The sequence below is a fragment of the Carassius gibelio genome, chromosome B24 (assembly GCF_023724105.1).
Source record: "Carassius gibelio isolate Cgi1373 ecotype wild population from Czech Republic chromosome B24, carGib1.2-hapl.c, whole genome shotgun sequence".
In the NCBI taxonomy this organism is placed as follows: domain Eukaryota; kingdom Metazoa; phylum Chordata; class Actinopteri; order Cypriniformes; family Cyprinidae; genus Carassius; species Carassius gibelio.
In genome coordinates, this window is record NC_068419.1 from 5,575,430 (window position 1) to 5,602,577 (window position 27,148).

Below are 27,148 nucleotides of genomic sequence, written 5' to 3' on the forward strand. Positions count from 1 at the left end.
GTTAAGGGTCTCCATTTTATACCGTTAAAAGTAACGTTATGAATATCTTACCTTGAGTCGTTAGTGTCTGACTGCGTAACTGTGTTACTAGTTTCGGTTTAGTCTGGTTTATTTTCCTGGCGTTAAGTCTCCTCAGTCTCCTCGATGTTGGGAAGCTTGTTGTTTTAAATATTGTTAGAAATAACAACCGAGTTCCTAAAATCTAATGTAACACGTCTGTTTTGATCCTTTCTTGAGGGTGTCAGACAGCTGCGTCGCCCCTCTCTGATGGTATACTGCGCATGCGCAGTCGATTAGGAAACTGCTCTGCAGCTAGTGGGAGTCTACACACAGATACAAAGGTCGTTTGTTTTTGGCTGTAAAAATGTATCTGTAAAAGTTGCCTTGGAAATTTCGAAATTATTTGTTAAATTCCAATACTTAAATGAACACATGGTGAGTCTGAATAATTTTTTTCACGTGTTATGTTTTAATAACCGGGCTTGCTTTTTGCCTCTTGAGTAATCGTAAGAAATCCAAATACACTATTTCATGTGCTAAAATGCTAAGACGGTATTATTATATTAGTCCAAATGTCTTTAAAATTATCATGGAATATCTTTAAAATGATCATGGAATACACAGAAAACATTTAAATGTAATTCTGTACTAAAAAGAAGAAGAGGAAGTTAAAGTGATTAATAACTGCACTGTAAAACATTTCCAAACACAGATCTCTCCACATAAAAATCAACAACAAAACGTCACCCATTAGAGATCTAGATAAATTTATTTAAACAAAAGCTGAAGACAAACATAAAACTGTGCTGATAGTCTCAATGGAAACGCTGAAGGACTGTACTACTTGAAAAAAATACCAGGAAGGATTCAAGAATATATTTATTAAAAAAAGAATTTTTTGTTATAATATTTGGTGCATTTAGTAACATTTTTTGAACTGAACTATGGACTAATATGCTATAAACACAAAAACACTTCATCTATACAACACAAATCTGTTTATCCTATATTTATTACAGTAAGTATATACAGTAGCTATATTCATATCAGTTTTGGAGCTGGTGTGTTTGTGAATTACTCATATACGCTGTCCTTTGATATTAAATTAAATATTTCTCTTAAAGTAGATACAGTAAATATTTGAAAGATATAATCCAATTGTCAATATGAAATCTTCAAAAAAGCCTTATGAGAATAGGCAGTGCTGGTCTACAGTAAAATTTCCGCAGAAGATATAAAACACACACATCACAACAATATTTTACAGTAAAACAGAATCAAAACAGATATCAGTGGTCTAGTGTGCCACTAAATTGAATTGGACTTTCCAGTGCACATTTGCCTTAGACTGTCCAGCTCTTCTGTCATTTTCTGCTTCTGGTTTTCAATGATGGCGATGCGCATCTCTAAGCTCCGCACATAGTCCTTCTTCCTCCGTCTGTACTCTTTGGCCGCCGTCCTGAAAAAGCATAAGCAACACGGGCAACACACCACATTGGCTCTGGAGCGCTCGGGCCTCCAGCATACACACATGCACACATCACCATCTTCGCACACAGGACAACAAAACCATGCAGCTGTCACCTTATCCGATTATTATAACGAGCGGAGGCTAGACATTACATGAAAAGCGCATTTGCTCTGTAAACGGGATAGTCTTTCTTGTTTTGGTTTGCAAAGGACTGCTGTTATTCAGTTTTGTGACAGTATATGTCTTTAAGAGCCTTTAGTTCTTCAATCAATGTCTTGTTTTGTTTTTCAAGCACGGCAACTCGGTTCTCGAGACATTTGACATATTCTTTCTTCTTCCGCCGACATTCCCGTGCGGCTTCCCTGGAAGCAATAACAGAGAAGCTCTGTGAGCGTGAATACTGTAAATCTTACATTGTGTTTCACTTCATGCAAGTCAGAACTGCAGTGCATCTTCGTAGCAAGCTTGTAAAAGCAAGTCCAAACCAGGAAAACTTGAGTTATGAATGAGTTTTTTAGTTGCATGTATAACGCAAATGATTCCACAAGGCTTGGTTTTTCCATTCTAAGCATCACCATGAAACAAAGAAATCTTTTAGCACATGCTCCACACACTGAGACATCATCAAGCACGATGCAGTGATAGGCTACAAGCAAAGAATTACAAGCCTTTGACCTCATCAGAAGTTGAAAGCAGACGAATCGATGAAGCGTAAGAACATGTAAGGCCTCAGGTGCTGAAAGAACTGAAGAAAAGACCAAGCAACACACCAAGATGGACTGCAATGAGCTGCTATAATGATTTTGTGCTTTTAGGCTACAGAATGCAGTGGTAATTCTGGGATGGGGAAGGGCAGCTGGACATTACCTGTTTTTCATCAGTCGGAGTTCCCTCTTACGTGATGCTTCCTCAGTCAGCTGCTGAGGGCTTGGCAGAGAGCCGGGTGAGCCATCCATTGCCTGGGAAAGACCAGATGCAGGAGAGGAAACCTGATACCCAGACATACCTCCAGTGGTGGCTGCAAAAACACACCAACACATTAGTTAACAGAGGAACAGTTCCAAATATTTTCAAAGACATAATTTTACATAACATTGGCTGCATATTTTGTGTTTCCATTACAGATAAAAATGATTTTTCTGCCCGCCCAACCAGGTCAGCAGTTCAGATTTTGTTAACACAAAAATATTTTAATATTTATAATTTTCAATAAATTGTACAGTAACTTTTCTTTACAAAAGGATAAAACTATTTAACCAACTAGCACAAAACTCTCTCACAATGATCCCAGGTCATCATTTTTGTAAGCCCCAAACCTACAATATTTAATCAGTGAGAGGAAGTGTGATATTGCAGTTAATGTTAAGGCTGTTTAGCGAGTTATAGTCAAATAGTGCCAATATATTAAGTAAGTAAGGATAAAAAGAAAGAAAGAAAGAAAGTAAAAGAAAAGAAAAGAGTTAACATTATACTACAACAAGAACAACTAAATATTTTCAGAACATTTTCTATTTCCCATAACATGCAGTACAAAGTTCCAGATTGTCAAGAATGAGTGAAAACCCTGGCAGTTTCCAATAAACATGTCATGACGCAAAGATGAATGACTTAATGACTTTGACATTTAACTACTGAAAATAGTATTTGTCTTATAATATTTTCTTTTTCTGTATTGAAGTACCAGCCTGGAATTTTGAGATTAATTTCCAGGCCCAGGTATTTTGGACTGAGCCCTAATATGAACATATAAAAGCAATTTTATGTTTATTATTTTTTGAGACATACTAACACTTCTGGCAAACTAATTTAAAAAAAATTACACTCTGAAATGGAGTTTGTTCAAATCAACCACATAACACAACTACACACGTCACAAGCAAAGTGGTGGTGACATTTAGATGTCATTGTGGTTGAAAGTCAGAAAACATAAAATCAGAGTGGTTAATCTAAAGTTACATTGATGTTTATCTCAAATTTCAAAGAAGAATTTATCCAAATGCATGCATAAATATAATAGAAATATAATTAAATTAAACAGACTGAAAAAGATTATACTGACAAAGAGTCTGATGCCATGAGTCCATGAATATAACCATATTTATAAACAGGCCTAAAGATAAACTGAATCAAATGTCTGCAAGGACCAAAGGCGGTGAATTAATACCCACTGGAGATCAGCAAACACATTGTGTGACCTCTGAGTATTGTCACATTGCTAGATTATACACAGATCTACTCGTAGTGTGGTTGTAAACTGGTTTGCTTACCAAAAAGAGCTCAAACATACATTATTTGTGCAGGGTGTAATGCTCTTATGGAAACAAAGTGATTCAATTTCCTCTAGTAGCAACAAACTGTGAGCTCACAGTAAAAAAAATTAAATAAAATAAAAAACCTTATTAACACGTTTGATATCTTGTCATTGAAGCAAGTAAATTAATTTCAAAAAGATCATGAACAATGGAGAAAAACAAGTACAGCTACATTTCTTTACATGTGTCTGATTTTCTTTGTCTCTGGGGAGACTGTAGCATAATATAAGAGATGATTAATCTGGTACTCTTGCTCTCGCAAAAGGAACTGCCTGTAATCACAGCATGACTCTGAACTGACGTCAATGTACATCTTATTTGCCGTTCAGCATTTACATTTCCCTGCTGGTGTCCAATTCCAGGAAACAGCATGACGTCAGCTGCTCTGTGAGTGGGCAGCGCATTCACGCGTTTCAAAGAGAGAGAGAGAGAGAGCGACAGAGGTGCTGAAAGAAACGAGTGAGAGCTACAGAGGAACTCAACAGGAAGCAAAAATGTGAACATTTCATTCTTTCGGCCTGTTGCATGCTTCAGAGATGATTCATAACAACATTATTACAAGAGAACAGATTTGATTCAAATCAATATAGTTTTCTCACTTCAATCTCTGTGTGCCTCTACCAAAACTTCAAAGTTTTTGTTTGAGCATTTGAAATTTTGTTTCTCCGTTCATGTTCCCTGAACACAGTCAGTTGAAATTAAAATGACCCAATCAATTTCAAACACAACCAAACTAAACTGAGACATTTAAAATGTAATGTTTAAGACAAGTTCCCAATGTTAAACATGCTGAAAACCACATAAGAGCCACAGAAAACAGCGGACATACCTGATTCTGTCTCATCTCCAGTCACAGCCATGTATAGTGAGCTGAAAGCCTTTCTTTCTCTCTCTGCTGTCAGCATGCAATGCTTCCTAAACCACAAGCTAACTGTGCAGTCACTTTCAGGGCCATTGACATCACTATGACATCATTAGCCTCCTGATGTCAGTAACGCAGTGGCTAGCGGAGCCACCCCTCCCTCTCTCTCCACCCCCCTTTGCCGTCATTCACACATCAGACACAGAGCCAGACCAAAGCAGGCTAGAGAAGGCAGTTTTTTATGCTTAAAAGGACTGTCCTTAGATTTTCTTTTCAATTGAATTTCAACAAAAAGAAGATGTATTATGCATGCAATATTGTTTTTTGGAGTCTTAAAATGTCTAAATAAATGAGCTTCCAGATTGATAAACAAATGTCAGGAACATATTCAGATCACTTTTAACCATTCAAAATGTTGTTGTTTTTTTAATACCAATTAAAAATATATCACACTTTCCATAAAAATATTAAGTGGTGCAATTGTTTCCAACATTAATAATAGACATGTTTATTGAATAGCAAATCAGCATATTAGAATGATTTCTGTTGGATCATGTGACAATGAAGACTGGAGTAATTATGCTGAAAAATGATTTTTACATCATAGGAATTATTTATATTTTAGAGTATAGTCATATTGGAAAAAGTTTATTTATTTATTAATTATTTAAATGTGATTATTAATAATACAATATTACAGTTTTACTTTATTTTTATTTTTTTTAAGGAACATTAAGGTTTTGCATTTTGCACATTTTCTTCACCAGAATTCCTATACTTCAATGAACAAACATCTCTTATCATGAAGACGATGTCAAATGCAAAATAATCCTACTGGTTCTAATGTCTTATTTTGCTGCAAAAAGTGGCCAAGACATGTTCTAATAGTCCCCCATGTGCTTATTTATACATCTACGGTGTACATATGGTATTATTTAAAACGAGAGTATAATCCAAATAAATGACTTCAAATCCAAATGGCGATGTCATTACCTTGGCCCTTATCTTCAGACACAATGTAAGTGCCATTGCTGGAGTGGACAGCATACTGCATTATGGGAGACCCAGGCCAGGAGGTGAAGGTATCATATCTCTGCTGGCAGGGGATAAACTGGACACCGCCGCTGTGGTTGACAGAGACTTTTGAGCAACAAAACAAAAGTCATATGAGGACAAGTCTGTGCACATCATACTTTTGATTTGTCAGAGACAAAAATGTTTATAAAGTTTGGTTTCACCTACAGTGGCCGCAAAAAATTATTTCACAAAAAGTGGTTTGCTAAGCTTTAAATGACAAAACAACAAAAATATTATTCCAAATTACACAAAATGTATTTGAACGCCTCATTGTGAAACACCAGTGAAACTGCTTAAAAAAAATCAAAGATAAAGTCAAAAAAGGCTCTGAAAAGTAATGTTAGTTTAGTATCATTTATGTGGGGATGCCATTTGGCTTGATATATTGTTTTAGAATGCAATGGCATTGATACATCATTAAGAATGACTTGAGAATACACAAGCATCTAAATAGTTTTTGAGGCCACAGCACATGTGAAACATGTATATGAAACATCTCACTGAAAGGGCCTGCATTGTTATTGTTGAAAATATTTCTGGCGGATGTCTCGACATCCAACTTCTGTTTTGCATCTTCATCGTTTGGAGAGTCACCAAGATGTGTACTGGTTGAAGAGTCGGGTAGAACCACTTTTGTGTTCTCCTCTTTGCAAATTACTAATGGTGACTGAGGAAAAATCAAAAGACAGTTTTAGATTATTACAAGAATAGCTCACCAAAAAAAAATGTTTGCTGAAAATGTATTTACCCTCAGGTATTCCAAGATTTAGATGAGTTTGAAATTTAGCACCACTTGCTCACCACTAGATCCTCTGCAGTGAATAGGTGCCGTCAAAATGAGAATCCAAACAGCTGATCAAATCATCACAATTATCCACATTAACATCTTTTGAAGTGAAAAGCTGTGGTTGTTAGAAATAAATCCACTGCCTTGAGTTGTGTTGTAGATTATTTTGTTTGTATCGGCTGTTTGGGCTCTCATTATGCTGGCACCCATTCACTGCAGAGGATCCATTGGTGAGCAAGTGATGTCATGCTAAATTTCTCCAGTTCTTTTGATTAAACTTATCTACACTTTGGATGGCTGGGGGGTGAGTACATTTACTTCAATATATCACTTTTCCTTCAATATATCCCTGATTTCTAAACCCACCAGATAGGGTTAGCCTACATTTACAAGGAAGACCTTCTGATGATCTTGTGATGAATTCCTACAGTGAGGTTTAGATCACACACACACACACACGATTTTACAAAGCACACAAGGTCATTCCTACGCTTTTTTCCACATGCCACCTACATGCGTGACCAGATCACACACGTCTGAACTATACAGTCTATGGTCTGAACCCACACGGTCTTACTCTGTCACCCTGAGGCACCACATTATTGTACAAATCACTGAAGCTGTTCAACTGAGTTTTAATGGGTACCCCTGTGACCAGAGGCAGTGTGTTTCTGACCCATTTCATCTTATAAATATCAGTAAAGATAGTGGCATGTGAGCCAACAGCTAGTAAAGTTTACCTGTTCATATTCTGCAGACTGAGTCATTGGTTGACTTGCATCACCTGCATCCATACTGCTTTACACCAAACATAAATAAATAAAAAGTAATACAATCCCTGTCATACACTCTTTTTAATAATAATAATAATGTGAATTGTATCTATGCATATAATGCATTATTATAATCGTTTATAAATCAAGCAACGAGATTTAGCCTAAACTAAGCTTTCCATCATAGAGCTACACATAGATAAATATTTAAATAATCTAAATAATTTGGATATTTTTAAAGTTTAAAGTGGCTTGATCGTTTTTCAATAATATAATTAACTTAACTTAACTAGTTCTCTCACAATAACAAACACGAAATGTGATTCTAATGCTTTAAAATAACTCAAGGGACAGCAAAGTTAACGAATTCGTTGAATGTGGACACTAATATTGTCGTTTTAACCAGTTTCCTACCTTATTTTTTTAGGAGAAGGGGTGTTTAAAATGTAATTTGACCGAGTACAGTCGTCGAGTACACGATGAGGCAAGCGGTTAGATTTGTAACGGTCAATTTACTAATGAGCGCGAGCGAGCGCTTAAGCTGCGTTAAATGCAAACGGACTCGCGCGAGTTTGGGAATTTAAACTGTTATTTCAACTGTTATTATATGTTATCTTCTTAAACAACATCCATGGTTAGGACGTCAAAGAAATTATTAATTTAGCGACATCCAGTGATTTAAGGTGGAATTTATGTTGCTGCCACTTGTGCCTATGAAAATTAAATCAGAAAGCTAATCCAGAATGTATTTACATGTATTTAAGCCTATATAACTTTTAAATTAGTAAAAACAAAGACATTGTGGAATTGGCTTTTGTCATTTCTTGCACTTACAGCAATTATCTCAAGTTTCATGGCATCTCCATTTATGATTACTAGATTATTTTTCAAATTCTTAAAATTTCAGATGGATTTGTTAGTAAAAGAGTTGGTTCTCCATGACTGTTGGCACCTAAAGTTAAGACAGTGTCCTTAAACAGTGTACAGTATATAAGGAATTAAACCAGAAAACCCCTTATTATTGTATTTATTTTTTGGTCTTTCTTGAAAATACAAAAAACCACATTAAACATTACAAAACATTCTTTAAATGAAGTGACATTGGCGATGTATAAAGTAATAAGACCGAATTCAGTCAGTTACGGTGTAATTTTGAAGTAGCAAGTGATGTTTGGGTCAATAATAATTAAACTAAAATTATTCTCCTCATATATAACCAGTAGTGTTATGAAATCAATTCAATTGAGTTTTCTTTTTCTTTTCTTTTTTTTACCACATCGACAATTTACAATGTCACAGCTCGCCGCAATTTCAATGTTAATTCTTTCGAACAGATTTTTAAAAGTTAAGAAAACCAAACCAGAGGTACACAAATGAGTTAGCATGCTCTCAGCACCAATACAGCTCAATCAATCAATGTATGTACACACAGGCAATTAGTGCAACAATAAACTGTAGCGAGAGCATGTAGAGTGATAAAAACTTATCAACTAAATACAGGCATATGAAGCGCAGTCACAAACCCTAAGGGCCCGTCTTCCCATCAGGCCACGGTAGCATCAAACACACCATCACCCAGAGAAGACGAACCATGCCTGAAGCTACAAATACCCAAATTAAAACCAGGAAAACAACAAAAATGACGCTTTTTAAATGCTAACGTTATTAATATTTTGTATGAAATAACAATTAAGACAATGCATTTAATATACAGTTGTTTTTCCCCATCCCTTTGGATTTCTGCTTGAGATAACTGCTGATGGTTTTGCATCTGTAATAGCTGGTAGAATGAGCTAGCACTGTTGTTTTCTTATTGTTTCTGTTTTCCTATTTTAAATATATACATGCATTCAATAGGTATTCCAATAAAACTAATTCCAACTCCCTTCCGGTTTCACCAATTAAAGAGTTAGCTAAAAACTGCAAGACAGTCCACACAACACAATTGAGCATGAAGAGCTTGTCTGGTCTTCGGCCGTGAGATATGTTGTAGAATGAGTGAAGGATGGAAAGTAGTAATGGAGCCGGACTGGGAAGATACTCTTTCCTTTCGACTGCCAACTGGAGTCGGATTCACATTATGTTAGGAAGGAAGAGCAACTGGCTGATAACACTTGTAGTGTCAGCTCCAGTTGTAAAAATACTGGACTGTGAGAATGCATATCTACCATCTTTTGACCTGTAGACAACAAAAAGACAATTATTTTACACAGGGACCAACAACATCAGATGATTTTTTGAGTATAAAGACAGTAAAGGTGCAGTCACATAGTGTAGTGATTCATGAAATTGCTTTCAAACCAAGGATCTTTCTTTCAGGCAATGCAGCAAATTTATGTGACAAACTTAACCCAACGAAAAATCTGCATGGGTAAATGTACCACCGCAATTTTCTATATTAATAGAATAGATTCTACTAACAATATAAGCATTCATATGTCCACGCACATACATTTAATAATGCATGAAGTCACATTTAAACCAAGCATTTTCAGCAAATTTATAAAATCATCCCTAATCGAAATCTACAAGAGGAAATCTTTTGTGGGCGCAAATGTTCTATTGTCAAAATTGTAATGACATATAAAGTAACTTTTGAATCAAACATCTTTCTGCCAGTCAATGCAGCAAATTTGCGTGACCTACTAAGGCCATGTCCACACGTACATGGATATTTTTATAAACAAGAGTTTTTCCTTCTTTTTCAAAAAAATATCCGTCCACATAAAAAAGCAAAAGCATGCTATGAAGCACTGTCAGGAGCATGCCAAGCCAACAGATGGCGATATAATCTCAATTGTAAAGCCATGTTGGCCAATCATAAGCCTGAAAATGTTTCCAGTAGGTGGAGAGAACAGCACATGCTCTGACTTTCACAAGCCAAAATCTCCAGGTTTCGCTGTCTACACGATAACACTTCAACCCGAGTTTTTGAAAATCTTCACCCTGGCAAAAATGTTCAGTTTCAGTAACCAGGTGCTGCGTTTGCCTGTGGACGGATGGCCAAACCATATAAAAAAAAAAATCAGCGGTTTTGAAAATACCTGTGTTTGTGTGGACAGGGCCTAATGCTGCGTTCCAGGCAGGTTTTTGAGCTTGCAAGTCATGACTTCAAACTACGACTCACTACTTTGTATCGTTCCAAGCAAGTCACGCCAAACTGCTTGAGCGCAAGGAATTGTAGCTAGATTATTAATTTTATTGCAATGTTATATTGTCGTAAAGTCCATTTCTCACCGTGTACCACTTGCATTAACACTGCATTCGTACACAATATTATCTGTTGGAAAAACACAGGTTATGGGTTGCCTGGAATGCCGCATAAATCTGAAACGAAATCTGCATGGGTAGTAACGTATATAAACAAAATAATGTAGCGATGTATGAAGTCACTTGCAAACCACGCATCTTTCTGTTAGCAAATTTTCGTGACCAATTAAACCGAATGCAAAATCTGCGTGAGGAAACCTTTCGTCCTCAAATGAAATTCCAGAAATTCTCCAATGGGAATATTTCGTACACTCCTACTGACTAGATTTCGCCTGGGAAAATTCATAACAGTAAATGTGACTGCACCTTATTAGCTTTCAAACGTGGGATTTGCACTTACAGTGTCGTGTTCACCATTGCGGGGGCACGTAACTGTAAGTGGGAGTGCCAGGTGGGCGGTACGTGGGCATTGAAGGGTGTGGCGCGACTGGGGTCGGAGAGTGAGTTAATAATGTCCCTGAGGAGAGAAAAAAAAATGCATTTTTACTATTTCCTCTTTACGGTTTAAATTTCTTTGGATAATTTGAATGAGACTCACCAGCTGACATCGCCATGGTGGTGCCTCCTACCATGCCCATGGTGACACCGTTAGGACGGGGCGGGGGAATGGGAGGGGCATACATGGCTGCTGGCATACCATTGGGCTGGACCACCGTTGTATGATGAATGACATGTGGCGGCGCTGCGTAAAGGGGCTGTGTGTAGTAAGTGCCTTGCTGCTTGGGGAAAAACATCCAATATTTTAACAAAATGCAGGTGTGACATTATTTACGCTTCATAACCTCCAGTTTTATGTTGCTTTACCTGTGCATAGGGGTTCTGCTGGGGGTAGGGACTTCTCACGGGGTAGACTGCAGCCGGGTAGGGGTTGGGTGATGAGGAATAGGGGGGTACAGCACCTGTTGTTGGGGAGCAGGACATTTTGAAAGGGGTCCCAGGAGCATAACCTGTAGAGATGACATTATATTTAAAGAAAAATAAGAAAATTAAGCAATAATCTAATTTGCTAGTAAAAGCAATAATTATAAAAAGTGAGCATCACATCAGAATTGACCTTGTGGGAAAAAAAGGCCAGAAAAAAATCAGGTACAACCCTATATTTTTCATGAACATCTAGTTTTATCTGGAAATATGCAAGAAATCCGGTCATTATTTACTCACCTTCATGTCGTTTAAAACCTGTATGACATGCTTTCTTCTGTGGATATTTTTAAGAATGTTGGTAATCAGACTGACCTCTACAGTATGGACTAAAAATACAATTGAATTAAATAGAAACCGAATATGTTTGGTTACCAACATTCTTCAAAATATCTTCTATTATGTTCTGCAGCAAAAAAGAAAAGTCATACAGTTTTGGTACAACTTTGAGGGCGAGTAATAATGCCAGAATTGCCATTTTTGGGTGGACTGTGCCTTTAAAACATACTGATGAGTTCAGGCACAAAAATGTTGAATGAAAACACTGAAAATTAAAAACAATGTGAGCTGTAATACGAGAACTGCACTTAAAAATCAAAAACCTCAGGATTTATTTAGTTAAGAAGATCCATGTAACAAAATATCTGTTTTGACTTCTTGGAAACTGAAAAAGAGAGGAAAACGAGAGAGACTGGGCTTCCCTTACCAGTGGGAAAGGCTGGATTAGCACCAGGGTACATGCCGGGGGAGTATGCTGGAGCTGCCGCTGCATAACCCACAGGAAATCCCGCTGTGCAAGAGAAAAAAAAAAGAAAAAAATTCACAGCAATTAACAATAACAGCAAAGACATTGTGCTGGAACTTAACTGCGTATGGCATGAAGACTCCAGACAATTCCTATTGATTGCATGCAAGTGAGTCGGAGCTCATCTCTGGTTACCTGGATATCCTATTCCTTTAGGGTTGGCATAAGGAACCCCTGATGATGCAGGGCTATAAACAGGGTTCATGATGTTTATCTTTCAGCACCTTTGAAGAATCGAGAAGACAACATTACATTTAACTAAACAATGACCTATTACTGGACAGTTGTATTGCTTTTCTTTGGAAAAATACATGTATATATTATGTAATATACATTGTATACATATACAATTTATAATAGATCCTTAAACACAGCAAGTTTGTACTTGGTGCAAAAACAAACTATAAAACATGGAAATGCATCTGTTTTATTATTATTATTACTATTATATACCAATAATAGATTCTTAAACAGTTTCTACTTAAGTAAAGATGTAGAGGATTTTTTTTAAATAAGCAAAAACCAGTTTTGTCTGATTTGTCAAATGCTATGCAGTTTTATCCGTCATGTGTAACAGGTACTTTGTTATGAGTCTAACTATGTCCTCAAGTCACCCTCTTCCAACACCTGTCAATCAATGCGCACTGACAATTGATGCGCAAGAACACAAAGCTGTTGTTAACTGCACTGCAGGAGATCAGCAACATCCAAAATTGCAAATCTTGTGTTACTCAATGATTTATCAAGAAAATTGTCGAGTTTACCAATAAGAATCCTTTAAGGCGCATGCTAGATGCAATGTATTTCTGCTAATGGTTGAGTGCATCCGACTTATGAGATTTAAAACGTGCAGTTTATGCATCAAAATATAATTCAATGCAATTGATAAAAACAATCAGATGCAAAGCAAACGTGCATAAACACATTGCATTCAATGGATCGGGCTCCTCTGAAACACAATCAACGTTATGGCTTTCAATTAGCCTGAGGTCCCGATTGTAAACTGACTCTATCGGTCAGGCAATTAATATTTTACATGCATGGATAAAACAAGAGCTTTTTGCATCACTGCATACGACTATCGTGCGTTGACCTTCAAACACATAATAATAATAATAATAGACGTGACATTGTGCACGCAGGATGCAGCGCAGCGGCTCGGTGTTACAGGCCAACAGCAGCATCTCGCATCCCACTTTATCCCATTCCCACTTTATCCCATTAAGGTTACATGTCCCACTCCTCCATCCATCTATCCATCCCTCTGTTTTTTCCCAGACAAAATCCCCCTCAGATGTGCAGCTAAAGCGATTAATCTCAACCGGACAGTGACTGTGGGTACCTACGGTCGCTGGGGTTTTTGTAGCGGGCGAATAATCCAGTTTTTCGCTCGTATCTGATGATGTTGTCTGTCTTGCGCTATTGCGTCGGCTAGGCTGCAAACGCTACGCACGCACAGCGAGCCCTGTCAGCACCGTGCGTCACGTCCGCCTCTGCAGGAACCGGAAGGAAGGTTTTATTTATTTATTTATTTATTTATTTATTTATTATTATTAATGCCAAGGTACCAAAAATAAAGAAACAGAGATTATCAACATTGTGTACAAACAGTTGACAGTACATGCAAAGCACCATTTATAGACGTATGTAACAATAAATAAATAATAAAAAACGAAAGCTTTAACAAAGTAAATAAATAAAAAAAATCAATAAATTATCTGTTTTAAAAGCCTTAAGATTTTTGGAAGATGAAACAGTTTGGATATACTGTTGAACTTCTTTTTCAAAAACAATATCTAAAGGACTTTCATGAGTGAATTTACTGCGGTGAATATTAAATTGAGCAAGAAGTAATAATAGGTTAGTCTAATAATAAAATATTAATTTATTTATTTTGTCCTTTTGTATATTAAAGAAGCCAAACAGTATGTCCTTGAAAAGCAGAGAGAAACCCTAGAGCACACTGCGACTAGTATCAAAATAGTTGTGTGTGTGGACAATCGCTATATGTAGGCCTATAACAGTTTCCTTAGGGTCACCACAAAAATAACAGCTTGTATCTATGTATGATTTAAACCTTTTCAAAAACACTTTAGCTGGGTACAGTGGCACCCCCAGAAAATTTTAACAGGGGTGGCCAGATGATGCCACACTAAATTGTGGGGTGGCACATTAAAATAATAATAATAATAATAAAAAATAAAGGTTTGCAATATAGACAAAAAGTGATATCTCTGTGATTTGTGGGATTTTATCGATAATGATAATTAGACTATTTTGCTGAGTGTTATTGTGCTGATGTCTTATTTCTAATTGTGCTGACAGCTGACTCCTAATTTTTACCTTTACACCATTTCTTCTAAAAGTGTGTCTTTTAGGTCAAATACTTGCATTTGGGCTGGTACCAAGCAAATGCAATCAGTATCAACAAAACTTATCTTTGCAATGCAAAGAGCTGCATCTGAAGTGACATTTAGATGTTTTTACACACTGTTTAATGCAGCTCTGTGGAACATGGAATAATTTAACCTGCAGTTACAAATGGATAAATAATGTTTTGATATTTTAGAGATAAAACATTGAAAACTTATGTTTGAAATTATTAAAAAAAATGAAAAGGTACCTAAAATGTGAAATTAAAACCGCCAATAGGTGGCAACGAGTCACTGTTAATAATTGAGTCATTGCGATTGAACCGAATCATTTAAACGGTTGATTCATTCAGGAACGAAACACTTTAATGTTGCTTTAAAGATGCAAAGCTGTGGCTGCAGCGGGTTCTGCACGTTTTTTTCCCCACTTTTTAAACTTTTGTGAATTTACATTCTGCATTTAAATTAATAGTACCCACTGCAAATCATCCTAGGGGTTGCCAGAGTTAATAATAATAATAAAAAAAACAACAACAACAAAAAGTCTACTATAGAACTTTAATAAAAAAAATTAAAAAAAGGAATTAAATAAAGGAATAATAACAAAACAGCACCCCTGCACAGAAGACTCTACCTCCTCCTGGCGACCAGGTGATGACGCTGACCCCAGACAGTGTGAGAAGATCCCTCAGGATAAAGCAAGCAAAGCTCCGGGTCCTGACAACATCCCTGGGTGTGTACTGAGAGACTGTGCAGCAGAACTCACTGATGTCTTCACAGACATTTTCAACATCTCACTGAGTCAGTCTGTTGTCCCCACATGCTTCAAAGCTACCACCATCATTCCAGTCCCGAAGAAGCCCTCTCCATCCTGCTTCAATGACTACCGTCCTGTTGCATTTACTCCTATTCTCATGAAGAACTTTGAACAGCTAGTCAAGCAACATATCAAATCTGCCCTCCCACATCACTGGACCCCTTCCAGTTTGCATATTGGTCCAACTGCTTGAACGATGACACCATCGCCACTGCCCTACACTCAGTACTCACATGTTCACTTCAGTTCAGCATTCAATACAATTATAACTCAACAGCTCATTCACAAACTGGTCCAGCTGGGGCTCAACACTTCGCTGTGCAACTGGCTGTTGGACTTTCTGACTGGAAGAGCTCAGGCAGCCGCAGTATGGGACAGAAGTAACACATCCAGCACCATCACACTGAACACTGGGACCCCCCAAGGATGTGTGCTGAGCCCCATCCTCTTCACTCTGCTGACCCAAAACTGCACACCATCACACAACTCCAAACTCTTCATTAAGTTTGCGGATGATAATTGTCTCATTAGCAACAGAGACGAAACAAACTACAGGAGCAGTGGTGCAGTGACAACAATCTCTCTATGAATGTTGAGAAGATGAAGCAGATTGTTGATTGTTGTGCACACTCAACATGTTCCTCTGACCATCAACGATGTGACTGTGGAGAGAGTGAGCAGCAACAAGTTCCTGGGTGTGCACATCACAGAGGGCCTCTCCTGGACCGACAACACCGCAGCACTGGCCAAGAAATCACAGCAGCGTCTTTACTTCCTGAGCAAACTGAGGAGAGCTAGAGCCCCACCCCCCATCATGTACTCCTTCTACAGAGGCACCATCGAGAGCATTCTCACAAGCTGCATCACTGTGTGGTATGGGGCCTGCAACGTGTCCCACTGCAAGTCACTTCAACGCATAGTGAGAGTAGCTGAGAAGATCATTGGTGTCTCTCTCCCCTCTCTCCAGGACCCGCAAAGCCTTGCATTGCAGGTGATCTCATCCCACTACCCCATTAAACTACCTCTTCAGTCAGTTTAAATTAAAAACTGCTCTCTGAGCTTTTTGTCACTTTAATCAGACGGAATAAGCTCTTTTGCACTACAATCATTTTATCTGCACTGTTTGTTTACTTCACTGGTTTGCACTCTTTCTGCCTTGTGCCTTGTGCTGCTTTATTTTACTTTATTATTTATTTATATTATAATTATTTATTTTATTTTATTTATTCATTTTATTTTTTACATTCTCTTATTTGTATTTTATATTTAATCTGTATTTTTATGCTCTACTTTTTGTGTTATATGTATGCACCAAGGGTCTGAGATTAATGCAACATCACCTTTCTTAATGTATGTGCTGTACATGTGGAAGGATTTACCATAAAGTAGACTTGACACACACACACACACACACACACATATATATATATATATATATATATATATATATATATATATATATATATATATACATACACACACACACACACACACACACACACACACACACACATATATATATATATATATATATATATATATATATATATATATATATATATATATATATATATATATATACATACACACACACACACACACACACACACACACACACACATATATATATATATATATATATACATACACACACACACACACACACACACACACACACATATATATATATATATATATATATATATATATATATATATATATATATATATATATAGCATTGCTGTATAGATGTATAAAACAAATTCACCTTCATAATTCAAACTCTAGGGGGAACTATGGGGAAAGTTATGTTACGTTATGTTACATTATGTTTGTGAGGCAGTCTTGTAAAATGCATAAGAATCTTTCATTTATGTATAATGAAAGTGTTAATTGTTTTACTTTAGCCCGGTTGATATGACTGAATTTTTCTCCCGTGTATTGTATTCAAACTGTGTATTTGTGTGGTTGATCCCTAAGGGGTTAATAAACTGAGCAGGTCCACGATAATGGTGTGATGATGAGGTCATGAGTACGGCAGCCAGAGGGACGGAATTCTCTCTCTCTGTCTCTCTCTTTTCTCTCTCTCTCTCTCTCTCTCTCTCTCTCTCTCCACTGTTCTCCGGTCGTCTCAGTAGGAAACATGGCGGCCGTCAGTAAGTACTTGACAGCGAAGAACTCCGCTGTAGCTGGCGGTATCCTACTCGTTTTGTACTTCCTAAAGCAGAGGCGAAGATCCGCTGGACTGAACAGGTATGTGAAAACACACATAAAGTACTAATGCATGAAATCGGATCACAAATAAAGTTAAGTGTCAGAGTGACCCCGGTTCAACTACAGCAAAATGAGTCCTGGCCAACATTGTGGCCATGTGTCAAAACCTAATGAGCGTGTAGAGTTTAGTGTACAGTAGGTAGGTACCTCACTAGGTTTTGAGACGAATCCTATATAATGAAATGGAGTCCTAGAAACCCACATGAGGCTTCTTGAATATTACTATGCTTGTTGCAGTCCCAACAGTGGACTCTTTCATAGAAGGACAGTGTTAGTTGAATAAACGTGGCCACAGTATGCATTCAAAAATGTTTTACTCAAGAATGATAGACAAGAATGAATCATATTTGCACCTTGAACTATGGCAATGGCAATTATTATGCAATACTTCACTGAATGTTATTGGATGTAACGTTACTGCAATAGTTAGTATTAATATAGATTTATTTCATCATCCTCAACAGGAAGAAGGGTTCTTCAAATGATCTGAACAATGAGGTAAGAGAAATGATCTCGGCATGAACTGATTAAAAACTGTATACACAGAGAATGCGGTGTGAGTTGCTTTCATGTAATGTCAATTTAATAAAGTAATATATAATTTGCATTCTTGACTATTTAGTTAAAGATCTGACTGTGACTATATTTCATGAGTTTCCTTGGACTTTCAACACTTCTTGTGTCTTACAACCTGCAGAAAGTTGTCAAGAAAGAGAAAGCTGCTGTGGACAAGCTCTTTTTCATCCGGATCTCACGGATCATCAGGGTTATGGTGCCGAGATTCTTCTGCAAAGAGGTGAGAATTGGCTTCATTAATGTTCTTGCTGAACCAGCAAGTTTAGGTGAGGCATAAATTGAAGGTTTACCTTTTTTCAACAGCCAATCACCTTTACTTTGTCATAATCAAGAACATGATTTTGTACATGGTGTTGCCATTTATAGCACATTTTCTTGTGCATTTTTAATTCAACAATGCATTTAAACTTTCTATTTATCAAAGAAACTTCCACAAAAATATTAAGCAGCACAACTGTTTTCAACATTGATAATAATATTTGTTTAGCAGCAAGTCAGCATATTGGTATGATTTCTGTGACAGTGGAGACTGGAGTAATGATGTTTCGCCATCAGAGAAAAAATAAAATTACATTAAAAATGTAATTTTTTTTTTGTTAAATAAAAAATGTAATCAAATTTTACAATAAATTACATTAATATTTTTTTATTAAAACATATTCAAAATTAAAACAGCTGTTTTAAATAGTAATATTTCACAATATAAATGTTCATACTACATTTTTGATCAAATAAATGCCGCCTTTGTGAGCATTAGAAACCTCGTTCTAAAAAATACAAACTTATCGACTCCTAAATAATCTGCTAAATAAAAGCGAAGCATTTCAGCTCATTATTGTTTTTCACATTATTTATTTCGATTTTTTTTGTATGTCACAGACATGGTACCTGCTCCTGATTGCAGTAATGCTTGTGACTCGGACCTATTGCGACGTCTGGATGATTCAGAACGGCACTTTGATTGAAAGGTACCGTATGGATCTAGATCTCAAACTATTACACTCTGCAAAGACACCAAGCACCCAGTTAAATATTGATTGAATGTGATTTGATTCTATTTTTGACATGTTAACAGTGGAATCATTAACAGAGATATCAAAGTATTCAAGAGGCACTTTTATTCCTACCTGACTGTCATTCCTGGGGTAATTTACTGTATCTTCATGTGCTGTGAAAACTAATGTATTGCTACATATATGTCATGTGTTTTACATCACTGAACCAGTCCATTGTGTTTCCTCACATGCTCACCTCTCAGATCTCCTCTAGGCTGCGGTTTAAATGCACGTTTGTGTTTAGTTAATGTGTGCTTCCTCACAAATCATTTGTATTAATTTTTCACATGAAGGACAGGCCAGCGGGATGAGTGTTTATTCACTTCTGTATTAACTCTGACCATGTTTGCATGTGTTTGTGTGCATGTTGTGGTTTGCAGTGCAATCATTGGTCGGTCAACTAAAGGTTTCAAGAAGTACTTAATCAACTTTATCACAGCCATGCCAGTTGTAAGTCTCTCCTTTTATCAAAGTTGGAACATGGAAGTAGATGTTAATAGTCAGAGGAGTTCTGAAAATGTTAAATGTCAAAACTATCAAATTAAAACTGCTTCCATATAACCACCTTAAGCAAATAACCAAACTAAATATATGCTTCCTGTCTACATAGAAACATCTATGAGGCTAAGAGAGCAGCATGAAAAAATGTGAAGTTGTTGTTATGAAAACATATAGATTTGTAAATGGCTGCATCTCAATTTTTTAGATCGCCCTGGTGAACAACTTCCTGAAGTTGGGCCTGTATGAACTAAAGCTGTGCTTTCGCGTGAGACTTACCAAGCATCTCTACGATGAGTACCTTAAGTAAGGCCCATCACTGCCATGACGTTATTCCAACTTAAATATTCTTCACAAAAAAACAGTAAAATGCATTACAGTTATATTTGCTCACACCAGACTGTTTGTTATAATGTGCTTAAATACAAATTGTTAAAATGGATGCATTGACATTAAAACTCTGATTAATGGCTGATATTAATATTAAAAATAATTTTGTGTAAAAAAAAATGGCTTTAGGTATAACTACATTTAGAACAGCAAGTTATACTATAATTTTAAGATCTGCTGAAGATTGCATTTACATTAAGTCTTAAAAAATATTAGCTGCTGAGCACTATGTACAAAGGTAATTTTAAAGAAAATATGTATGTATATATATATATAATAATGATAAAAAAAAGTATTATCGGCCGATAACCGATATGGTATGAAACAGATTGTTCAACTGAGGTGATATTTTTTATTTTTTATTTCTGAATGAGTAAAAAGTTAATTTGTTATGAGTCTAGTTACTAATGTCACTATCTTTGGTTTCACAGGGGATATACATACTACAAAATGGGAAACCTGGATAACCGCATTGCTAATGCAGATCAGCTGCTGACACAGGATGTGGAAAAGTTCTGTAACAGTGTGGTGGATCTTTACTCCAACCTTAGCAAGGTACGACACGCCTTCGTCCAAAATACCCATTTTACTTCCTTTGTATATTTCCTGGCTTTTCCTAAGTTCTTCTTGCTTTTCCCCATCCAGCCCCTGTTGGATATCGGTTTATACATTTTCAAATTGACAACAGCAATTGGTGCCCAGGTGAGAGTGTTAGACATTGTGAAAATCTACTGTGAATCAATGCCATTGGACATTATTTTGAGGATCTTTTGCATTCTTTACACAGGGTCCTGCAACTATGATGGCCTACCTGGTGATCTCCGGCCTCTTCCTGACCCGTCTACGAAGACCTATCGGTAAGATGACAGTGAGCGAACAGAAGTACGAAGGAGAATACCGATACGTCAACTCTCGTCTCATCACAAACAGGTGACTTGTCTTACTTGTATCTGTTTTGGTAATATAATTTAGTTTTTCTCAAATTTTGATGCATACTCAAATGTCATTATTTCCTTCCCAGTGAAGAGATCGCCTTCTACAATGGAAACGTAAGGGAGAAACAGACAATTCATTCAACCTTCAGGAAACTGGTGAGTATGTGACTGCACAAATCTGTGAGTGTTTATTATCAAAAGGGTTGCATCAGTATTTACTGAAAAATTACCGATAAGCCAATAATTATTTCGCTGATAAATGGCCGATATTAAAAAGTATACTATTTAACCTAAATAATAATAAAACTGGACTAAAACTATTCATTTTGGAATTGCAAGTAAATTTAGGCATTACAACATTATAATGTACATTGTGACAAATTAATGTTTACTTTAATTATATTTAACAGTGTTATTCAATTATTAGTGTGTTTTTTAAATTAATTTTGTGGCTAATCTAAAACTTATTAAAAGTAGATGAAATTAAAAGGAATTAAAAATAAAAATACATGTGCATATACAATTAAATATCCAATGCTCTAATATCGGCCAGTAATCTATAACCTTATAGGTTTGCATCTTGATTTCCGAGTTTGTTTGCAGGTCGATCATCTGCACAAATTCATCTTCTTCCGTTTCACCATGGGAATGGTGGATAGCGTTATTGCCAAGTGTAAGAGGACGTTTCATTATCTTCCCTAAAATGCATGATCATGGGCAGTAAAAGATGACTAAAATGTTCTGTCTTGCTTTAGATTTCGCTACCGTTGTTGGGTATTTAGTTGTCAGTCGTCCTTTCCTTGATTTATCTCATCCTCGACATCTGACCAGCTCACACGCTGAACTGCTGGAGGTAAAACTTCACTCCCGAAAGATAATACGATTATTCCTAGCTAGTGGCCCTCAATTGTTTTTACAAAGCATTTAAGTCTTGACATGTTCTTCTGCAGGACTACTACCAGAGTGGCCGTATGCTGCTGCGTATGTCACAGGCGTTGGGCAGAATCGTCCTTGCAGGCAGAGAAATGACACGACTGTCAGGGTAAAAGTTCACACATCCTTATCACATCGCACCCTGGTTACTTGCCATTTAATTAGAACTTGGTGCATTTTATGCTATAAAATGACTTGTTTTTTCCCTTTAGCTTCACCACTCGCATCACTGAGCTCATGAAGGTCCTGAAAGAGCTGAATTCTGGGAAATACGAACGCACCATGGTGTCTCAGTCAGAGAAGGGTGAGCTTCAGAGATTCTTGAAGTCCAAAACAAACTTCAAAGAGCTATGTAATTGGTTTTAATAGATTTTTATGAACAGATGGTTCAGAAAAGCTCACACTGATACCTGGAAGTGGAAGAATCATCAATGTAGACAATATCATCAAGTAAGAGCAGTTTCCTTCAGTCCTTTATCTCAGATTGAGTGCTTCACTGTAGGGCTGCACGATAAATCGCATGCAATATTTAATGTGCATCTTGTCAGTAAAAGCTGGTTCTGTAATCAGCTTTAAATCTCTATCATGTGTGTGCTTTCACATGGAGCAGCATTTACTACACATAGCTGTTATTCACTGACAAGCTTTGCAAAACCATAATCATATCATGTGCATTTTTTGCGCAGCTTGTCAGTGTATAACAACTCTGTGTAGTAAATGCTGCTCATATGCACGGACATGATAGAGATTTAAAGCTGATTACAGAACCTGCTTTACTGACCAGATGCGCATTAAATATTGCATGCGATTTATCGTGCAGCCCTACTTCACTGTTAGGAGACATAACTATGCTAAGTTTAATTTCTCCTCAGGTTCGATCACACGCCCCTGGCTACACCTAATGGAGACATTCTGATCAGAGATCTGTGTTTTGAGGTGTGTTTCACATCATTTCCATAAATCGATTGTCAGTCCACTGATAATAAATGTAATAGAAATTCTTAATGTCTTAAAATTTTGGCTCTTATGTCTTGTGCCTTTTCAGTTTTGTTTTTTTTCCCGCTCATTTTACATATCAACTGTTTCTCAGAATTGCGACTTTTCACGTAGTTGTGACTTTTATTTTTCCCTCTTGGAACTTTGTTTGTCAAAGTGTGATTTAATTTCTCACGTCTTTTTCTGATAAGTGTGACTTTGTTTCTTTTATTCTTTGTTTAATTTGTTTTTCATTATTGCAATTTCTCTTATTAAATATATTAAATATCTCACATTAACAATTTTTATATCCCACGTTTTCAACTTTTTCAAAATTGCAGCTTTATATCCTGCAATTGTGACCTTGTTTTTCATTATTGCAACGTTATTTCTCATATTGTAATTTTTTTTCTTTTAATATTTCTCTTTTGCAACTTTTTCTCACAATTGTATCAAATTATTTTTTCGCAATTGTGACTATTTTATGGAAGCCCATAGAAGGTAACTGTGACTTTTTAACTCACAGATTTGACTTTTTTCAGTTGCGTGTTAAGTCATAATTGTCAGTCCAAATTGCGAAGAAAAAAGATATTATGTTCGCAAGATATTAAAATACATGGAATAAAATAGGCAATTGCATGGAATAATAAAAAAATGGTGAGAGAAAAGTTTTTTTTTTTTTTTATCCATGCCGGAAAAGGCTTGCATAGTATTTTTAATGATTATGACTTTAGATATTGAAATTGCAACTTTATTGCGTTTTATAATTAGACTTTATTTCACAATAACCTTGTTTACTTTTTAGTCAGGGATGGAAATGGGCTTCCATTTCTGTTAGAATAATGTTAATGTGTGTGCGCTCATCTTATCTGTGTATTGCTCTTCAAAGGTGAAATCCGGAGCCAATGTTTTGGTGTGTGGTCCCAACGGATGCGGAAAGAGTTCACTTTTCCGGGTTCTTGGAGAGGTGAGCACATCTGAGCTACTCAGACTGAAATTCTGCTCTCATTCTTAGTTCTTTGTGAAAATTCTTCCATTTTATCTGCTAAATCCGATCGTGGGTCTTCGGTCTCTCTCTAGTTGTGGCCTCTTTTTGGTGGGAGTTTGACGAAACCAGAGAGGGGGAAGCTCTTCTACGTCCCTCAGGTGAAACTTTAACCAGATTAACCCACTTTACCCATCTGAATAGTCCACAACAGCTGAATAACTGCCTTTTTTGTCTGTTTTCAGAGGCCTTACATGACCATCGGCTCATTGAGGGATCAGGTGATCTACCCAGACACCCATGAGGACCAAAGGAAGAAAGGCATTTCTGACCAGGTACTTTAAACTAGTTTTTTAAATCTGAAATGTTCTAAAAAGCCTTTAACGTGCTGATCCACCTATATTTATTTCATAGTAATCAATAAAAATAAAAAAAAATTGTGCAGGTGCTGAAGGAATACCTGGATAATGTCCAGTTAGGACACATTTTGGAGAGAGAGGGGTCATGGGACATTGTTCAGGACTGGATGGATGTGCTCAGTGGAGGAGAGAAGCAGAGAATGGCGGTAAACAGACATTTTTAACAACTGCAAACAAAGTCCCATACTTGTACAGTAATGCAAAATGACTTCCAGTAAATGGAGGGGTAGTTCTCATGGGACAAGCAGAAGTCACTGGCACTGATAAGGGCTACATTGTTGTCTCGTTAACATCCTGTTTTTGAACCACTTCACCACAATTTGTGTTAAAACACAGATCTTTCACAATTTAATTTGTCATTTGTTTTCAGTAGTTTTATAGTTTTTATAAGACATTAAAACAGTCAAGTGGGAGGGGTCAGAGTTTTTCTATCATGTTTAAAGAGTTCTTTGGATCTACAATAATTCCAGTAATGCTGAAATGACATTAACTCTTCCTAACTTGATAAAAATCAAGTATTGTTTCATAAAACCCTGATATCATCTATTTTATTTTGTCCTTGCCAACCTCAGTGAGTGACACTGCATTTTATAAGGTCACTCGGTTTCCAATGCGTATCCCTGGCCTCACTGAAATCTGATTGGTCCAAAATATCGGTCCTCAATCCATATACACTACCATTAAATAGTTAATGGTCAGTAAGAATGTTTAAACTTTAAAGTCTCTTCTTCTCACAACGGCTGCATTTGTTTGATCAAAACAGTAATATTTTAAAATATAAGTATTTAAAATCACACCTGTGCTATTTTAATAGATGTTAAAGTGCAGGAATTATATTCCAGCATCATTACTCCAGTCTTCAGCGTCGCATGAATCATTCTAATATGCTAATTTGCTGCTCAAGAAACATTTATCATTATTATTATTGTTGTATTAAAAATGTCGCTTCATAATATCAGGATTCTTTGTAAAAAATACACATTAAAAATAAAAAGAAAAGCATTTATTTGATACGGAAATCAACATTATACTCACTATTTATACAATTTTAAGCATTTTTGCTGAATGAATAATAGATTTAATACAATTCTAAAACTGAATCTTGAATTGTAGTGTATATTAAACATCAAGCACAGACCAATTCAGATATTATAGGAAAAAAATCACTCAAATCCCACATGGATTTCCACTAAACTCAGCTGCATGCTATGGTCAGTATTATGCAAATTACATTTGTATGCTTATAAATGAGAATTCAGAGATGTGTTGTTGTTTTTTTCTGTAGATGGCCAGGCTGTTCTACCACAAGCCTCAGTTTGCCATCCTGGACGAGTGCACCAGTGCTGTGAGCGTAGATGTGGAGGACTACATCTACAGTCACTGCAGAAAGGTGCGCATTTCTCTATCCTAAAGAGACTTTCCCTTCACATTGCAGTGTATTTTGCTGAAATTCCCCTTCATGTGTGGTTTATTCTTCTTGTTCCTCAGGTTGGCATCACCCTGTTCACAGTCTCTCACAGAAAGTCCTTGTGGAAGCATCATGAGGTGAGATCATTGCTGCTTCCCGTCATCAATATCTACCGACATGAACCGTATATTTAATCACAAAGTGTCCTTTCTTCTCTCCAGTACTACCTCCATATGGACGGCAGAGGAAACTATGAATTCAAACTCATCACCCCTGAAACTGTGGAGTTCGGCTCTTAGAGGAAAAACAACAGCTCTATACTATCAGCGGCCCTAGTGAGGGGCCCTAACTGTTCACTTCTTAAAGGGACAGTACACCCAGAAATTACAATTCTGTCATAATTTACTTTTTCTTCTCTTGAAACCAAAATAAGGTAGCTGTTGACGTTTTTGGGTGGCCTTTCCCTTTAAGGAGTCACCTGCCAACCTAATCTAGGAGTTTGATTTTAATAGCCATAACCTTTTTTTTGGATGAAACTGTGTTTAGAGATTTATTAACACTACTTTTGTCCTCAGTGATTGTATATAATTTTGTAATTTAAGCAGTCCAATTTATAGGACATCCGTTAATCACGCGTGAGAGCGTATACCAAGGAAATACGTCTTGTGTCAGTGCACTGATTTGTTTAATAAATGAAATTTGTCTGTATAGGCCGAGCTGAACTGAGCATTAGATACCCGATAATGATCTAATATTGCCTTTTTCTCATCAGCTAAGCCTGTCTTTAAGCTACTAAGTGGCCTTTCGTGCTCATTGCAGCATGGTTGGGTGGTCTGGATGTGTGCAAGTTGTTTTTTGGTGCACTTTACCTGGTGTGGTGATTTGGAAAACCAGGAAGCCTTGTGCAACCGTTAGGCGTCTAATCAATGAGAAGTTGCCTGTGCACTTGTTTACTTCAGCACTGTTGGCATTTCTTGATGTGGAAGGAATCAGGAACGGTTGTCGTGTGTAAGAGACATTGTTGTAGCACTTCACACATTGAGCAAATGAACCACTTTGCTGTATGTTTTCATTAAAAAAGGAGAAATTAATACTATGAAGTCTCTTAGTGGTCTTTTTTATCTTGAAGAAATGGTTAGAGATTGTGTTGATGATTTCAGGAGAGAGTGAATTCAGTTGGACTGGTTTACTGCACATTATGGTTACTTTAGGGAATCTTTGAATGTTGAACTT

The 27,148-nt window shown here is 36.7% G+C and overlaps 3 protein-coding genes and 1 long non-coding RNA gene across 11 annotated transcripts; 2 read left to right on the forward strand and 2 right to left on the reverse strand.

Moving 5' to 3' along the window:
* Positions 1-301: 301 nt before the first annotated feature.
* On the forward strand, positions 302-2,912 carry LOC128013164 (uncharacterized). Its single transcript, XR_008183251.1, has 2 exons — positions 302-435; positions 2,287-2,912. It is a non-coding gene; the product is annotated as an uncharacterized LOC128013164 (long non-coding RNA).
* Positions 751-4,779, reverse strand: cremb (cAMP responsive element modulator b). Its single transcript, XM_052595923.1, has 3 exons — positions 4,613-4,779; positions 2,339-2,489; positions 751-1,833 (listed from the first exon to the last, which is right to left on the reverse strand). The coding sequence occupies exons 1-3, from the start codon at positions 4,686-4,688 to the stop codon at positions 1,689-1,691; spliced, it is 372 nt and encodes a 123-aa protein (XP_052451883.1). The 5' UTR covers positions 4,689-4,779; the 3' UTR covers positions 751-1,688.
* Positions 4,780-8,293: 3,514 nt separating this feature from the next.
* Positions 8,294-13,771, reverse strand: fam168b (family with sequence similarity 168 member B). Of its 7 annotated transcripts, none has more exons than XM_052596551.1 (8): positions 13,625-13,771; positions 12,860-12,905; positions 12,414-12,502; positions 12,180-12,263; positions 11,357-11,499; positions 11,091-11,271; positions 10,893-11,009; positions 8,294-9,461 (listed from the first exon to the last, which is right to left on the reverse strand). In XM_052596551.1, the coding sequence occupies exons 3-7, from the start codon at positions 12,481-12,483 to the stop codon at positions 10,903-10,905; spliced, it is 585 nt and encodes a 194-aa protein (XP_052452511.1). In that variant the 5' UTR covers positions 12,484-12,502; positions 12,860-12,905; positions 13,625-13,771; the 3' UTR covers positions 8,294-9,461; positions 10,893-10,902. The 7 variants fall into 7 exon arrangements, with proteins under 7 accessions (XP_052452511.1, XP_052452514.1, XP_052452517.1 ...); XM_052596554.1 differs by having other exon boundaries at positions 13,621-13,771; XM_052596557.1 differs by lacking the exon at positions 12,860-12,905 and having other exon boundaries at positions 11,091-11,268; positions 11,357-11,451.
* A 3,771-nt stretch (positions 13,772-17,542) lies between these two features.
* Positions 17,543-27,011, forward strand: abcd3a (ATP-binding cassette, sub-family D (ALD), member 3a). Of its 2 annotated transcripts, none has more exons than XM_052596057.1 (23): positions 17,543-17,720; positions 18,206-18,239; positions 18,439-18,537; positions 19,197-19,285; positions 19,393-19,462; positions 20,079-20,176; positions 20,692-20,815; positions 20,906-20,962; positions 21,048-21,190; positions 21,282-21,351; positions 21,799-21,868; positions 21,951-22,048; positions 22,146-22,237; positions 22,341-22,432; positions 22,512-22,578; positions 23,001-23,064; positions 23,993-24,070; positions 24,184-24,249; positions 24,334-24,423; positions 24,534-24,653; positions 25,793-25,897; positions 25,996-26,052; positions 26,137-27,011. In XM_052596057.1, the coding sequence occupies exons 1-23, from the start codon at positions 17,611-17,613 to the stop codon at positions 26,212-26,214; spliced, it is 1,971 nt and encodes a 656-aa protein (XP_052452017.1). In that variant the 5' UTR covers positions 17,543-17,610; the 3' UTR covers positions 26,215-27,011. The 2 variants fall into 2 exon arrangements, with proteins under 2 accessions (XP_052452017.1, XP_052452016.1); XM_052596056.1 differs by lacking the exon at positions 19,393-19,462 and adding an exon at positions 19,753-19,822 and having other exon boundaries at positions 17,548-17,720.
* The last annotated feature ends 137 nt before the right edge of the window (positions 27,012-27,148 follow it).

Coding starts and splice junctions, on each gene's coding strand:
- fam168b (XM_052596550.1), bottom strand. CDS start 12,483: ATGAACCCTGTTTATAGCCCTGCATCATCAGGGGTTCCTTATGCCAAC. Junction 12,264..12,413: donor TAAAGGAATAGGATATCCAG/GTAACCAGAGAT, acceptor TCTCTTGCACAG/CGGGATTTCCTGTGGGTTAT. Junction 11,272..11,356: donor AGCAGAACCCCTATGCACAG/GTAAAGCAACAT, acceptor TTTTTCCCCAAG/CAGCAAGGCACTTACTACAC.
- abcd3a (XM_052596057.1), top strand. CDS start 17,611: ATGGCGGCCGTCAGTAAGTACTTGACAGCGAAGAACTCCGCTGTAGCT. Junction 22,433..22,511: donor GGTGTCTCAGTCAGAGAAGG/GTGAGCTTCAGA, acceptor TTTTATGAACAG/ATGGTTCAGAAAAGCTCACA. Junction 23,065..23,992: donor TCAGAGATCTGTGTTTTGAG/GTGTGTTTCACA, acceptor TGCTCTTCAAAG/GTGAAATCCGGAGCCAATGT.
- cremb (XM_052595923.1), bottom strand. CDS start 4,688: ATGCTGACAGCAGAGAGAGAAAGAAAGGCTTTCAGCTCACTATACATG. Junction 2,490..4,612: donor TGGAGATGAGACAGAATCAG/GTATGTCCGCTG, acceptor GTGTTTTTGCAG/CCACCACTGGAGGTATGTCT. Junction 1,834..2,338: donor CTCCGACTGATGAAAAACAG/GTAATGTCCAGC, acceptor TATTGCTTCCAG/GGAAGCCGCACGGGAATGTC.